This window comes from Magallana gigas, chromosome 1, assembly GCF_963853765.1.
Source record: "Magallana gigas chromosome 1, xbMagGiga1.1, whole genome shotgun sequence".
Classification (NCBI taxonomy): domain Eukaryota; kingdom Metazoa; phylum Mollusca; class Bivalvia; order Ostreida; family Ostreidae; genus Magallana; species Magallana gigas.
In genome coordinates this window covers 28155731-28170311 of record NC_088853.1, presented here as the reverse complement: position 1 = coordinate 28170311, position 14581 = coordinate 28155731, and the positions used below count along the sequence as shown (strand labels likewise).

General features: G+C 33.8%; 2 protein-coding genes and 1 long non-coding RNA gene across 5 annotated transcripts in view; 2 read left to right on the top strand and 1 right to left on the bottom strand.

Annotated features, from left to right (window-relative positions):
• Positions 1-2090, top strand: part of LOC117687011 (uncharacterized) — a 98098-nt gene extending 96008 nt beyond the window's left edge. For both annotated transcript variants that reach the window (XM_066065607.1, XM_066065608.1), the window contains exon 3: positions 333-2090. In XM_066065607.1, coding sequence (XP_065921679.1) covers positions 333-856 — 524 coding nt within the window. In that variant the 3' untranslated portion in view covers positions 857-2090. The remainder of the gene's footprint in view (positions 1-332) is intronic.
• A 623-nt stretch (positions 2091-2713) lies between these two features.
• Positions 2714-5489, top strand: LOC117685447 (uncharacterized). Its single transcript, XM_034459835.2, has 2 exons — positions 2714-3587; positions 4287-5489. Exons 1-2 carry the CDS (start codon positions 2922-2924, stop codon positions 5172-5174), a joined length of 1554 nt encoding a protein of 517 aa, XP_034315726.2. The 5' UTR covers positions 2714-2921; the 3' UTR covers positions 5175-5489.
• Positions 5490-7270: 1781 nt separating this feature from the next.
• LOC136269883 (uncharacterized) lies at positions 7271-11884 on the bottom strand. Of its 2 annotated transcripts, none has more exons than XR_010707462.1 (3): positions 9598-9786; positions 9280-9457; positions 7271-7574 (listed from the first exon to the last, which is right to left on the bottom strand). It is a non-coding gene; the product is annotated as an uncharacterized lncRNA (long non-coding RNA). The 2 variants fall into 2 exon arrangements; XR_010707461.1 differs by lacking the exon at positions 9598-9786 and adding an exon at positions 11813-11884 and having other exon boundaries at positions 7272-7574.
• Between the last annotated feature and the right edge of the window lie 2697 nt (positions 11885-14581).

The window sequence follows — 14581 nt, the reverse complement described above, 5'->3', positions numbered from 1 at the left end:
ACCATTACGTAGCGTATATGACACTTAAATAACTGTGGGATAGATCTTGAGTTGATAGATCCCTCTAAGATCAAGTAATTTTTTATCTTCCTGTTTCGGGTACTCATTTGCGTATCCATTAAATAATATTCTCTGTAAAATGTATTGAAGTGAATTGTAATTACTTCTTGAGACTGAAATTGGCAAGGATTAAAGTCTTGAAATATTGTTATTTTACCATTGAAAAAAAATCATGGGGATTTATTTTATCAACTCATGCTAATGCACATGTACTTACTATACATTTTTATGACAATACATGTAGATGTTGATACAGCAATATTTACTTTCAGGTGAAAATAATATGTTTGAAGCAGTTTTCACAAACAGGAAGTACAAATACGACCAGTGGATAACTTTGAAGTCAACATCCACACGAGAAACCGTCAACCTGATCTCCAATAACAACTACGACATGCGTGCGCAAACAATTTTCGTTGAAAACAGTTGCGAAGTCGGTGTTGAAAAGTATGAGAGGGGTGATATCACAGAATATGTTGCCACGGTCCGAAATTGCGCGGCTCAGGACAAACTATCAACTTACTTTAGTTGTCTATTAGTCGACCAATCAGGTGGCTCTATTCAATGGGGGTCACGTGATTTAAACTATCCTGGAAGCCCAACCATTCGCGAGTATTTTAAATACGTCGACACCTACTATACGAGGAGCGAAAAGGGCGTGTACTATGCCGTTTTGAATTATCCTGCAATGAAGGCAGATAACATCACCTTAGAGAGATTCGGTTTCGTCTTGTATGTGATAGAGCCTAATTATTCAGCTATAGCTGCCAGTCACTATTGGTTTTATAATATATAAATACACAGTAGTTCTTTGTTCATTTTTTTCAATAAAAATGAACATTCATTTTTATAATTCTAACGATATGTTAATATCTAAATACGTATAGGTTACTGTTTGTTTGGTAAAAAGGAAGTGTTTTATTTCAATATAATTCGAAATAGTAGTTTGATACCTTACTACATGATTTGTCTTTGGTAAAAATGAGCATTTTTTTTTTCAAAATAATTCAAGAATAAATCTTTACCATCATATGCATACTTTGTCATTATTTGAGAAATGTATCAGCTACTTCTAAAAATCAATTCACACAATTAGTTCATTAATGAGAGTATTTAAGTTTTACAAATATTAATAAAAGAAGCAGTATACAAAATTAAAACGTGTGTCTTGCATTACGATAAACAATAACGATATAACATAAAAGGGCATGGTTAGTTAGGATTTTGGTAAATAAATCTGTCTCCTTTTTGAATGATTACAATGCTTACGAAAGGCATTTCGAATGATCAACAGAGGTTGTGTAATAAGGAGATACAGAGCTTAAAATTCTCGTTCATGTAAATAAAGCTTACGTCATATCTTTGTTAACATTTTAAATGTTGAAGTGAAAATTTGAGTTTAAGATCTAAATGAATGTAATAAAGGTTAGGAAAGAAAAAAATAACGAACTGTCAACCATCTCAAAAATCCATAAAATGAAATATAAATTCAAAGCAGAGCAAAACGAACCTCTAAAAAGATAAAGGTAGTTCACTTTAAATCTCAGTCTCACTTTCCCACTATATGTTCCTTTAGTGAAATCGAGACTTAGCTTGTCTTAATGTTATGGCCCCGGGGCCGGTGCCTAAGAGGAGTGAGCATCCTCTGGTGACCGGTCACCATTACCGTGTGCTCTTTGTCGTAATCGGGAAAACAGGAAAGTTTGTAGACAATTAAGTAATTAGTTATGGTCTATCAATGAGTACGAAAAACGTCATTCAGTATGCGACCAAGAGGAAGGTTGTATTTGCTGACAAGAACGTTGTATCGGCCATAGAACTTAAGAAAAGATGACTTCAAACGAGAATGTTGATAGTTCTGTTTAATCAACATGTTTGTCAGTAGCTTGCTTCGCCTTGGAGGAACAATTCATTTATGCTAGTAACGAATCAGGAAGAACATTCAGCTTAAAAAGAAGTTTTACCGGTAAATTGAACCATTGTCAACAACAAACAGGGCACGCGCCTTGCAAATTGTTAACATGACAAAGAATCGACTGACAATCAGATTTTGGTTGATCGAAAGAAATGTGTTTCTAAAGCATTGTAAACGATATAAATAAATACTGTTTGTGTGTGGTTGTTGTAAATGCTATAGTAATGTAATCGAAATACATGTATCACTAACTAAAATGTGAAACGTAAGTAAAAGTACTGTAAACAGTTCAAACCAACAACTTCATTTTTTACTGGATTTTTACCTTGTTTAAATAATGTCCAAAGTTAAAATCTGAAATGGGTAGGAAACTAAATCAGTCCCATTTTCATCAAATAAAAAAAACCCACATAAATTGTAGCGCATGTTGAGAGTCTAAACTACTGACTTTTTTAAACAGTTTCTGTCCGAGCGATTTTCACTTAAAGATAATAATTTATCAAATTGTTTCCATATTACAGTATAAGTATGTGACGGAAAGTCCGTATTTACATAACTAACACACAATATTTACACCTTTATTCCTCACATGGCATACGAAAATGATAACGAAAAATAATCCAAATGCAATACTATGGAACGCCTGGACTGTCTTATTATGGCAAAAATAAATTCGTTATCTGCTTACATCGTTATGTGGTGTGCTTTTATCATTACGTGATGTGCTTAAATCATTATACGGTGTGCTTTTATTATTATGTGGTGTGTTTTTATCGTTATGTAGTGTGCTTCTATCATTATGTAGTGTGCTTATATCATTATGCGTTGTGCTTTAATCATTATGCAGTGTGCTTTTATTATTATGCAGTGTGCATATATTATTACGTGTTGTGCTTTTATCGTAATGTAGTGTATTTATATCATTATGTAGTGTGCTTATTCCTTTATGTGGTGTGCTATTGTCATATTTTGGTGTGACTATATCATCATGTGGTGTGCTTACATGTATGTCATTTTGTGGTGCACTTTCGTCATTGTGGGGTGTACATTTGGCATTATTTGCTGTGCTTTGATTATTACATATAGTGCATCTATTTTTGCGTATATGATGTACGTTTTGCATTATTTGAAAATAAAGATTAGTAGTTTTTGGAAATTAGACATGGAAACTATTCTAGAAAAACTCGGATTGGGCTCTTTAACAAGAAAGTTTCAAGAAGAAAAGGTAACACCTGATATTGTATCAAAACTCTCAAAAGTTGAAATGCAAATTTTAGGAGTTGCTGATAGATCAGCCATGATGAAATTGAGAGTGGCTTGTATTCACCATGGAAGCAATCTTTTGATACAAAGAAATTCTGGGTACTTGATACCAGAAGATGTGTTGGACTTTTTGCTGGAATCTAAGTTCAAAATCATTGAAATTTCTCAAATGTTAAATGTGTCAGAGAGCACAATATACAGAAGGATGAGACGATGCAATCTTTCTGTATCAAAATATAACGATATATTAGATCATGAGCTGGATCAAATAGTTTCTGAAATTGCTACAGAGTTCCCGAAATGTGGAGAAACAATGGTCAGAGAAATTCTTCGGCAAAAAGGTGTCCAGGTGAGAGAAATTCCTCTTTTTTCAATATTTAAATTTGCAAATATGCTTTTTGATATGAATCTAACACTGAAAAAAAAAGTTCACTATTTTATATTTACATTTTGCAAATGTTTCCTTACACGAACCAATGACATTTTAACATGATTTCGCTACCTTCAAAGCCCGAATGAATCAACAAAGAAAGCTTTTGTATTAAACAAAATCCACTTATATATATATATTAATGTTTACATTTTCAACTGTCTTTGTCTGTGATAACATTACGAATCAATTTTGAACCCCAAAACCCAATAACTTCACAAAACATGAGTGACACAAATGGGCGTGTCTTATAGCATAATCGAAAAACGGTATTGTAATACATAGCATGTGCTACATAAAAAATAGTGGTTTTAAAATAATGTTGTTTTAAAGTGTACAAATTGGAAATAATATAAATATAAGTAATACGGAATCATTCTTTGAATATTATGAGGTGATAATTTCGGTCGGAGCGTAGTCAAATCCATCATAAAGCCCTGGGCTTTATTGGATTTGACCACGCCCCGACCGAAATTATCACCTCATAATACTCAAAGAATGATTCCTTATTCCTTGAATAATTGTATGACATGATCTGGAACAGCTGTACATACCAATTCTTTTAATCTTCGAATTCTGTTTCATATCATGTTAAACAATTGGATGTTTTTAAAACAGGTAACAAGAGCAAGACTGCGAGAGAGCTTACATAGAACAAATGGGGATAACATAAAAAGCAGGATAAAAGGAAGATTACAAAGAAGAGTTTACAATGTCGAAGGTGTCAATCATCTTTGGCATATAGATACAAACCACAAATTGATCAGATGGAATTTCATAATCGTTGGTGGTATCGATGGCTTCAGTAGGTTTGTCACATTCCTTAACTGTACAGACAACAATAAGTCTGAAACAATTTTCAGTTGTTTCCAAAGTGCTATTCGAAGCTATGGCTTGCCTTTAAGAGTTCGCTCTGATAAAGGACTTGAGAACAAAGCTGTCGCTGAATATATGGTCAGAACTCGAGGACCAAACAGAGGAAGCATGATAACTGGAAAAAGTGTCCACAACCAAAGAATTGAGAGGCTGTGGAGGGATGTGTATGAAGGAGTTCTCTGCTACTACTATGAACTTTTTTACTATATGGAAGACGTACAACTGCTTGATATTTTGAATGACATACATATGTTTTGTTTACATTATGTGTATCTGAAAAAGATAGACGAAAAGCTTCAAATATGGAAAGAAGCATGGGCTAATCATAGATTACGCACTGTTAAGACCTCGCCATTGCATTTCTTTGCAGCCGGCATTATCAATAATCCAATTGATGTTTTAGATTTAGATTGGGAACAGTATGGTATTGAAGATAATACTGATGTTCAATATCTTCACAATGTTAATCCCAGGCCTGTGTTTGATCCGCCTTCATATGCAGTAACAAATGACACTTTACAAGAATTGCAACAACATTGTCCATTTAATTGGCATTCTGCTAACTATGGAATTGATATTTTCCAAAAGGCTGTGGAAATTGTCGAAAGAAACAACAGCTTAACAATATGATATACAATGTAAATTCACTTGCCACTGTCTGCAAGACTAGTGTATCTTTTTTCCTAATCTGCTTGGCCCATTGACTAAGAATGACCAGATTTTTATCATGACAAAAAAGGGCTATTTAGTTACCATTCATGACTCTACTACAATGACTCTTCATGATGGTCAATAAAATTAGTAAGATGAACAAAGATTTGAGATTTGTTTTTATTATACTGCTTTTTGATAGAAAAAAATGTCATTCCTTCTTGGTTTGAAAAAATAAACATAGGTAATCAAACTTTACATAGCTCACCGAGATGAAGGGTCACCTTTATGAGATCGCCTTTATTATATCATACGAAAATGTATAATGTCATCATACAATATGATATTTTATTATGTGATACTCTTCTGTATCACGTATATTGTATCAGATGATTTTTATTGTTTGGTATCAAACGATAGAATTTAAAATACATTGCATTATATTATATACTTGTAAAATATCAAACAATCTGATACAATCATATAATAACAGATCATATTATACAATTTCATAATGATAAAATACAAAACTGAATCATATTATACCAAAAAGTTATGTTATATGATAAAATATTCATAATATGATTAAATACCATTGTGTGTGCACATATATATAAGAGAGAAATAAACAGCAATTTAAAATGTTCACCGGATACGAAGTTGGTTGGTCACGTGATCAAATCCTGTGAAGCCTGACATATTCTAATATGATATTTTAAGTCTATAAAGTATTTAAGTAGGTTAAGATGTACCATCCATGCAAGTTTGGTGAAGGTAGGACAAGTAATGACTTAGATATAGGAGCTGCACCAAAAACATTAAACAACGTAGTCAGGTGAGTAGCATAAGCTCCCCCCAACACCCCCCCCCCCCCACACTTCGTCTTGGTGAGCTAAAAATCAGAAATGTACAGGAAACAATTTGACAAACATGTCATCAGTACAAAACTTTAAGATATTTAACTTTTTGCTGATATTCCTTTAACAAAATATACATTTACCACACAAACTTTCATTTAAGTCAATGTTTAGAAATCCTGATAAAGTTTCTATTCAAAACAAGAAGTTCATGAGCAAACTTATGAGACAGTTCATACAAATCTTAAAGTATATCTATTCAAAACAAGAATTCCAAGAACCAACTTTAACATGACACAGTCCAAGGACCAACTTAACATGACACAGTCCAATGACATACTTAACATGACACAGTCCAAGGACCAACTTAACATGACACAGTCCAATGACATACTTAACATGACACAGTCCAAGGACCAACTTAACATGACAAGAGTTCATACAAATATTAAAGTTTCTATTTGAAACAAAAAGTCAGAGGACCAACTTTATCATGACAGAGTTCAAAACAGATATTAAAGTATCTATTCAAAACAAGAAGTCCAAGGACAAACTTAACATTACACAGTCCAAGGACCAACTTAACATGACAAGAGTTCATACAAATAGTAAAGTTTCTATTTGAAACAAAAAGTCCGAGGACCAACTTTATCATGACAGAGTTCATACAAATATTTAAGTTTCTATTCAAAACAAGAAGTCTAAGAACCAATTTTAACATGACACAGTCCAAGGACAAACTTTAACATGACACAGTTCATACAAATATTAATGTTTTTATTAAAATTAAAACTGTAAAAATGGGCTTGGGGTGGGGTTCAAGAATCTGAGGAATCTCAACTTATCTATACCTTAGCGGCAGGGATCAAAATTGCAAAATTTTGGTAATTTTAAAGAGACCTGCATGCCTTTAATAATCAAGCTTTTATAATATTCAGTTTCATTTTTTATGTGGAAGGCTATAAAACAAGTAATCTTTGAAAATGAACAAGATATCCGTGAACCAATGCTCACTAGTAATACCCCCGATCTGATGTGTATATGCAAAAAAAGAAAAGTCAACATTTAACAGAAAGTTGACTTATGATAAAAAACTAATTCACTCCATATGGCATGCCTAAACAAACTTGAATGTCTTAATATTTCACGCATCTGCGATGAATACCGGAAGTTGCTGAGAAATCTTTGACAAATACATACTACAGAGAGTGTGTATAAAAAGTTGCCATGGACAGGCGGACAACATTGCGTGGTCTGAAAAGCTCACTTAATCATTGTAAACCAAAGTACGAATTGCAAAACGCAAAGTAAAAAAAGTTGAACAGTGCATCTTCTGTTGGCTCCTCATTTACAGGTATGGTTAATTGCATTTTGTTGATGCATGTATTTCCTGTTGGCAGGAATGATTGTCTTTCGACAAATTCCATTGTTGGCTGAATCTGGTAACCAAGTGGTGGTTCCTCTTCTGATCCAGTGCAAAACCGAAGAATTTTTGCAAGAGTAACATCCCCACGTCTACCACCTAAAAAACAAGAATATGGGTTTTGTTATTTACAAAATTCTAATAAAATGAAATTTATTTCCTACTGGAAAGCAGTTAAATAACTGTAAATAACTGCACCATACAACAATAACTAGTATGATAAAGATAACACCATACAGTGCTAATGACTACAGACGCAGGACAACTTTAGATGAGAAAAGCTGCTTTAAGGCTACAGCTCAGTAGAGCAAAACAAAGTAGATATTATTGAAATAGTGAACATCTCAAATGGTCCCACTCAAATACATAATGTAATAGAGAAAAGGATGATAAGACTTGAAGAGAATTTTGATTTTTTTCTATAAATCCCTATGTAAAATACAAACCCCCATTGTGGCCCCACCCTACCCCTGGGGGTCACAATTTGAACAAACTTGAATCTACACTTGGGTACATGATGATGCTTCCATACAAGTTTCAGCTTTTTTGCATATAATTCTGCCATGACCTTAACCTTAGACCTAGAAACATGGTTTAAGGTAATTGCACATTCTCTACCCAAAGGCTTTCTGTGGATGAAGTATAAGTAAGATTTGGCCAAGGGGAGAGATGATATGCTCCCAACAAGAGATCTCTGATGAATGGAAGGGCGAAGTGATCACTGTAGGGTGCCTACAGACCTGGGACCTAATAACTTACCTTAAAGGCAGTTGAAGTTCAACATTAAAGAGATCACAAGCTTGTCTTTTAAAAAGATTGGTAAGCTAGTGCTGTAGCCATAATAAAACACAAAAGAAGACTTCTAAACCATTGGTTTAATTTTTTGAATCGATTAAATATTAGTAGGAATGCACTGTAGTTGTGTTTTGGGTGGGGTGGTGAATTTAGAGTGGGTTTGACATCGGCAATGGGATAACTCATTAACTGTGCTTTAATCATTCTGTATTTACTGAAAATACTTCCAATTTTCTGATAAAAAAAAATACGGGATCAGTAGAACCACTGGTACTGTTTTGGAGCAATCGTATATTCTCAGGCCTTTCAGACAAGCTCGGAAAAAATATCCGATGTTGTTTTCCAAGATTGAAGGTTGTTAAAAAAAGCTGTTTTTTTTTTAAATTGTTTAATGTATTATAAGACCTAAGATACTGTTACTTTTTGGCATTTACATCAAAATACAAAATTTCAGAACATATGTAGATGATAAAAACGAAATTGACATGGTACAGTTTATCTAAAGTAGTATTCCCACAATGCCCTACCTTGAAGTCGAGCATGCGTATTCCAGTAAAAGTTGCTAGCGCTCGAGAGCGACATGTATATATATGTTATATTCATGGTTTTACTAATACATGTATATTAACTGCAAACAGTTGCTTGTTTTTAACATTCTGACTGTATAGCGAACTTCGTAGAAACGCTTAATAGGCGGTAACTCCAAAAAAGTTTCAACATAATGTAAATTTGACTGACCCTTGTCCAATCGGATCGTAGAAGGCGGAGTTGAGAGAGAGAGAAGGAGAGAGAGAGAGAGAGAGAGAGAGAATGTGTTTAATGGGTAAATAAGAAAAGTTAGAAGTTCTGGAGTTAACACCTATTAAACGCTTCCATGTAGTTCACTGTAAATGAGTGCAAACACCGGTAGTAAATCAAACAAGGGCAAATATTTCCCCCTATACAATATACATGTACCAATAATACATGTACTCCTACGGTACATCAACTATCTTGTATTTGTACTTACTTGCAGCCTCTCTCAAATATTTCACATATTTTGCATAAATTTTGCTTTCTTTTTGTCTTCTATTACTTCCTTCTGGAGAAAACTGTGGTTTAATTGTGCTTGTAAGCAGCTTTAATGTAATTTTCTGTCGATCCCGAGGTGTAAAAAGATGGATAAATGTTGGAAGATGACAAGCCAGCTGTTAAAAACAAGTGGAAGTGTAATGACAAACTGACCATTCAAAATAGCAAATACTTCATAATGCTGAACACTGCTCATGAACAGGCACTTTCACACAGGTATATAAACTCTTCAATTTTGTTATAGCCGATTGCAAACCTGAAACTTGTGGCCGACGTGTAGTATTCATTTCATGGTCTTTGGGTTTTATGCAATTTCTTCTCATTTTATATGCGTATTCTGTTTGCAATAATGCATTGACCTGTTTATTTGATGCTGGTATTCTCTTGGCTTTAAAAAAGTGTGTAAAATTTCACCACGACCGATTAACACAGCACAGGTGAGACTTCTACAGTGAAATTTCTAAAAACTGTTAAGAGGTGTGCAGCTCATATAGGGGTTGTAGGGAAGCGGTGATGATGGAAAAATATGGCAAACAGTGCCTTTTTACGAGCGGTGTTCAGCTTTAAGTTTAACAAGCGGTGTTCAGCTTTAAGAATCCTCGCTACCCGTGGCTTCTACTTTTTATGACAGGACACCACAAAATGCGAATTTGACCCTTTGTGAAACTGTGCAATAATGCATTGACCTGTTTATTTGATGCTGGTATTCTCTTGGCTTTAAAAAAGTGTGTAAAATTTCACCACGACCGATTAACACAGCACAGGTGAGACTTCTACAGTGAAATTTCTAAAAACTGTTAAGAGGTGTGCAGCTCATATAGGGGTTGTAGGGAAGCGGTGATGATGGAAAAATATGGCAAACAGTGCCTTTTTACGAGCGGTGTTCAGCTTTAAGTTTTACAAGCGGTGTTCAGCTTTAAGAATCCTCGCTACCCGTGGCTTCTACTTTTTATGACAGGACACCACAAAATGCGAATTTGACCCATTGTGAAACTGTGTTATATAATTGCCAATTTTGTTATCCATCTCTATAGCACAATGGTTGCAGCTGCAAACTACTGCATGTTTTGTGTTTGAATACTGTAGGAAAATTTTTCCATGAATTTACTGAAATTTAGTGATAAATTTTTAAAGTTGGTTTTTCTCCCAAAATTAAAATGGCTTTCTGTCATTTTTGAGTCAAACACATGCTAGAAATCTATATTTTTAAGTAATTTAGGAGTTCAGTCAATCTGTGCAGAACTTTTCCCAAGGGTGTGGAGGACCCTTAAAAAACACTAGTTACTAATACATGTATATATAATTTTAACTTTTATGAGATCTTGAGCTGTGGCCATTTTCGAGTGAAAAATATTGTCCTTTAGAAGAAGAGCTCTTTAAAAAGATGTAAAAAAGTACCAGGTATTAAACAGTATTCACATTTTAATTTAAACAAGATATCTGTGAGCCAATGCTCACTAGTGATACCCCGCTCTGATGTGAATATGCAAAATAAGCAAAGTCGACATTTTACAGAAAGTTGGCATAGATCTGCGATAAATAGTTGCTGAGATAAATGCGACAGAAAGTTTTGTTATGGACGGACAGACAGAAGGACAGACAGACACACAAGGGTAAAACAGTATACCCCCTTCTCCTATGGAGCGGGGGTATAAATATATGGAATTTTATTTTCTTTCTAAGTTTATAGGCAAAAAGATAATGTGTGTGTGTGTGTGTGTGTGTGTGTGTGTGGACCAGGAGACATTTGGCTATATTTTGGAATAAAGGTCCATAAAATCATATGTTGATGAAATCCTAACAAACAATAAATTATTATCATCTTTCACTAAAATTAATACATCTAGTATCGTTTCCTCATTAAGCACAGCTCTTTCGTTATTCATTTATAACTGCCAAAATTACAGTTAGGCCTAACAAAAAAAAATAGTTTGTTTCCTCTTTCATGCTGAAAAAAAGTAGGGTCGGTCAGTCGGAATTTTTTTTTATTTTTTCAATTTTTTTTTTCCTTTAATATTAGAGTATCCATAAATGCCGGTTAGATACACTGACACTGCTGAATGGTATAAAATGAGAAATACTTTTAATATCATTTTTGACTATTAAGCTGGTCTTAAGAAAACACAAAAATGATATTTGCCGACGATGAGAGCATTATTAAAATCTACAACACATATGGAAACATACAGCCATTTTGAAACAAAATGTTTGAGTTACACTGATTTGAGAAGAGTAACTGCTTCAAGCGTTTTTGTGACCAAAATTTTGAGTAATTTTTTTCCAAATCGGATAAAAACGAAAATAAACGATTTTCCATCAAAACTCCTTCAAAAAAGTTTTGAGTCCGGGGGTAAAAGCTAGGGTCGGTCGGGAAAGCGGAAACAAACAATTTTTTTTCTTAGGCCTTACTGGTAAACACAATGAGATTATATCATTAGGGACGAGTGGTTTTGATTGTCAATCAATGTTACCTCATATAAACATAATGCATCCAGTCCTCTTCGTAAATCATGCACAAATGCCCTTGGTGAAGAATTGTTAAAACACCTCCTCAACTAAACTGGCTGATAGCACTCTTGGCAAAGGTCCACTTTGGAGCATACTTAAAGCTTGGAAAAATGCAAACATACATCTTTTCACATTTCCAATCGACTGTCAAGCTGATTACAAGTTCAAAACAATTCACTATTGTTAAATATATATAAAAAAATATATATATACATGTATACTTCATATGATATAGGGAAAAAATTTGCCTCTGTTTAGTACTTTTGCCTCTTTCGCCCATGTAAAAAGTAAAATTAAGACTGCATGGGCAATTCAAATGTCTCAACTTTATTTTATATACATGTATCTCCTTCAAATAACAATGTTAACTGTTCTTAAGTGAATTCAAAACGGGCGAAACTGAATGCAAGTATATGTAAAGAAGGACAAAAATAAACATGGGGCAAAAATAATTCAGTATATGCTTTTTCTATGCACAAATTCAGAATTTTTTGTCTGCTATCATACATACCCCTCACTTTAGTCAACACATGTAATCTCTTACCCAATATCTTTCCAACTATTTCATAATTGTCTGAGTATTCCCGAACAGGATCAAAGTAATGTTCTTGTATCTGCCTCAATACCAATGTAAAAAATTCTCTGCGAGGCCCACCAAGGTCAACAGCATTCTGTAAACAAGATATATATGCATGTGGTTTTTTTATACATCTATGCTTAATTGTACACTACTGTAAAACTGGTAAAACGGTACGAATGTACCTAAATTCTAGAATAATGTTAATTTTACATATCATATGAAGGATTTCTATTTTCTATGAAGTATATTAATATTTTACAGTTGGGACCATAAGTTTTGTAAGCTATAAGTACATCTATTTGTAAAATTGCAACTAGACATTTATTTAAATCATGCACAGTGTAAAGGGGATTTGAAAACATTCAAATAAGCATAGGTAACATTATTGTGAAATATTAAATAGAGATAGAAGAGTCATTAAAATCCCCAGTAACAAAATAATAATTATCTTACTTCTTCATAAAATTGGACTTCCAATGTATTTTTGAGATCAACAATCTCTTTTATTTCAACAAATGCTGTCTCTAACAGGTTCTCTCTGTCCACCAAAATAAAATTGGTCGCTCCTTCTATTGTTCCACTTTCAGATTCTAGTTCCAGTTTTCTGCCTTTAATAATTTTATCTTGCGCAATTTTCAAAATTTCAATAGGATCCTCAATCTTTTTTTCTGAGCAAAATTTAATTATATTTGAAATAGTTTCATATTTCCATGAATCCGAATTTCCTGTTGATCCCACCAAGTCTGCATTAGGTTCCTGTATGTATGATTCTGTCCTAGCTTCCGTTCTCGACGTTTCCGCTGAGTTTTCTGCTGTTGATGCAATTGAACTGGATGGAATAACTGGTGGCTCTAAAACTGGTACTGTCTCATTGGATCTAGGTACTGGGATTGCAGAATTAGTTAATTGATCAGTATTATTTGTAGCTGTAAGGGCAGCATTATAAATGTCAAATTCAGGATCAGGGAGATCATCTGAATAATATTGAGATTCATGGGGCGAGGAGCACTCTATCACAATATTCATAATCTGATCTGAACAGAGTTCCTTTTCTCGCACACAAGTGTAAACATGGTCTCTGAGTTCATCTATTGGTATTATTTGTTCACAGTGACAACATTTTTCTGTAATGGTAGCAGAAGCTTCTGTTAACAAAGAATTGTCGGCCTCAAGAGACAATGCACGTTGTATGGGTCTGATGTAAAGTTTACTTTGACATCCCACAAAGGACTTCATAACTTCTGGGGTTCTTCTACAAGAAATAACTTCTAGGTTTCTACAATTACTTATACATCTCATTATTTCAAACCCACCACAGTCACTCAGCTTACTGAACCCATCCTCACCAATCAATTTCTGCTGAAATAGCTCCTCTGTATCATCTGCATTAAATTGGATCTTTTTGGAGCCAAGTCCCGCTTTAACTAGTGCAAGTTTTTCCTCTCTTGTTGGGACTTTCATCGCATCTGTTTCACTCAGACAAATAAATTCACAGGTCCATGTTCTTCTTTTCTTCTGCTTTTTAATTCTTCCTGATGTAGATGTACCCCTCACTGGTCTGAATAAAGCTCGTATTTCATGCTGGTTATGCTGATTGTTCTGAGATGGAAGTGATACTGTAAAAAGTGAAACATTGTTGTACAAAACAATTGAGATACTTTTTATTACATGTGTATATTAACCACATGTAGGGATTGGAACCCCAACCCCCCGCCGTCCCATTGATGATGAAGTGACCTTAACCCCATGCAGATCAGATGCATGAGTGGTAACATGTTGAATTTTTCACATAAATGACATACATGTATCTCAATGATCAATTTAAAATCGCTTTGTATACAGAACAATCAATATGTACCGGTAATGCTTATATTTATTGTTTAAAACTTTAAATCACACGTACTATAATAGTTTTATTAAGATTAAACACAGTTGAAACAATATATTTAAACCTATGTTTGTAAAAACTACAAGAGCAAAACCCTTTATTTTTAACCAAAAGTAAAATATACCCACTCTTCTAAATTTGTGAAATTTTAAGAAAATCTATCATCTGGTTCTTTTTATGGGCCATCTCAAAATACAGGTAAATTGAATAGGTCTGTATTAAAATAAAATTATCTAAATTGTACATACTACTGTGACATGCAGT

Excerpts from the sequence above, each read along its gene's own strand:
- LOC117685447 (XM_034459835.2), top strand. The coding sequence starts at position 2,922 with ATGTGGTGTGCTATTGTCATATTTTGGTGTGACTATATCATCATGTGG. Across the intron at positions 3,588-4,286 it reads TTCGGCAAAAAGGTGTCCAG|GTAACAAGAGCAAGACTGCG; the intron begins GTGAGAGAAATT and ends TTTTTAAAACAG.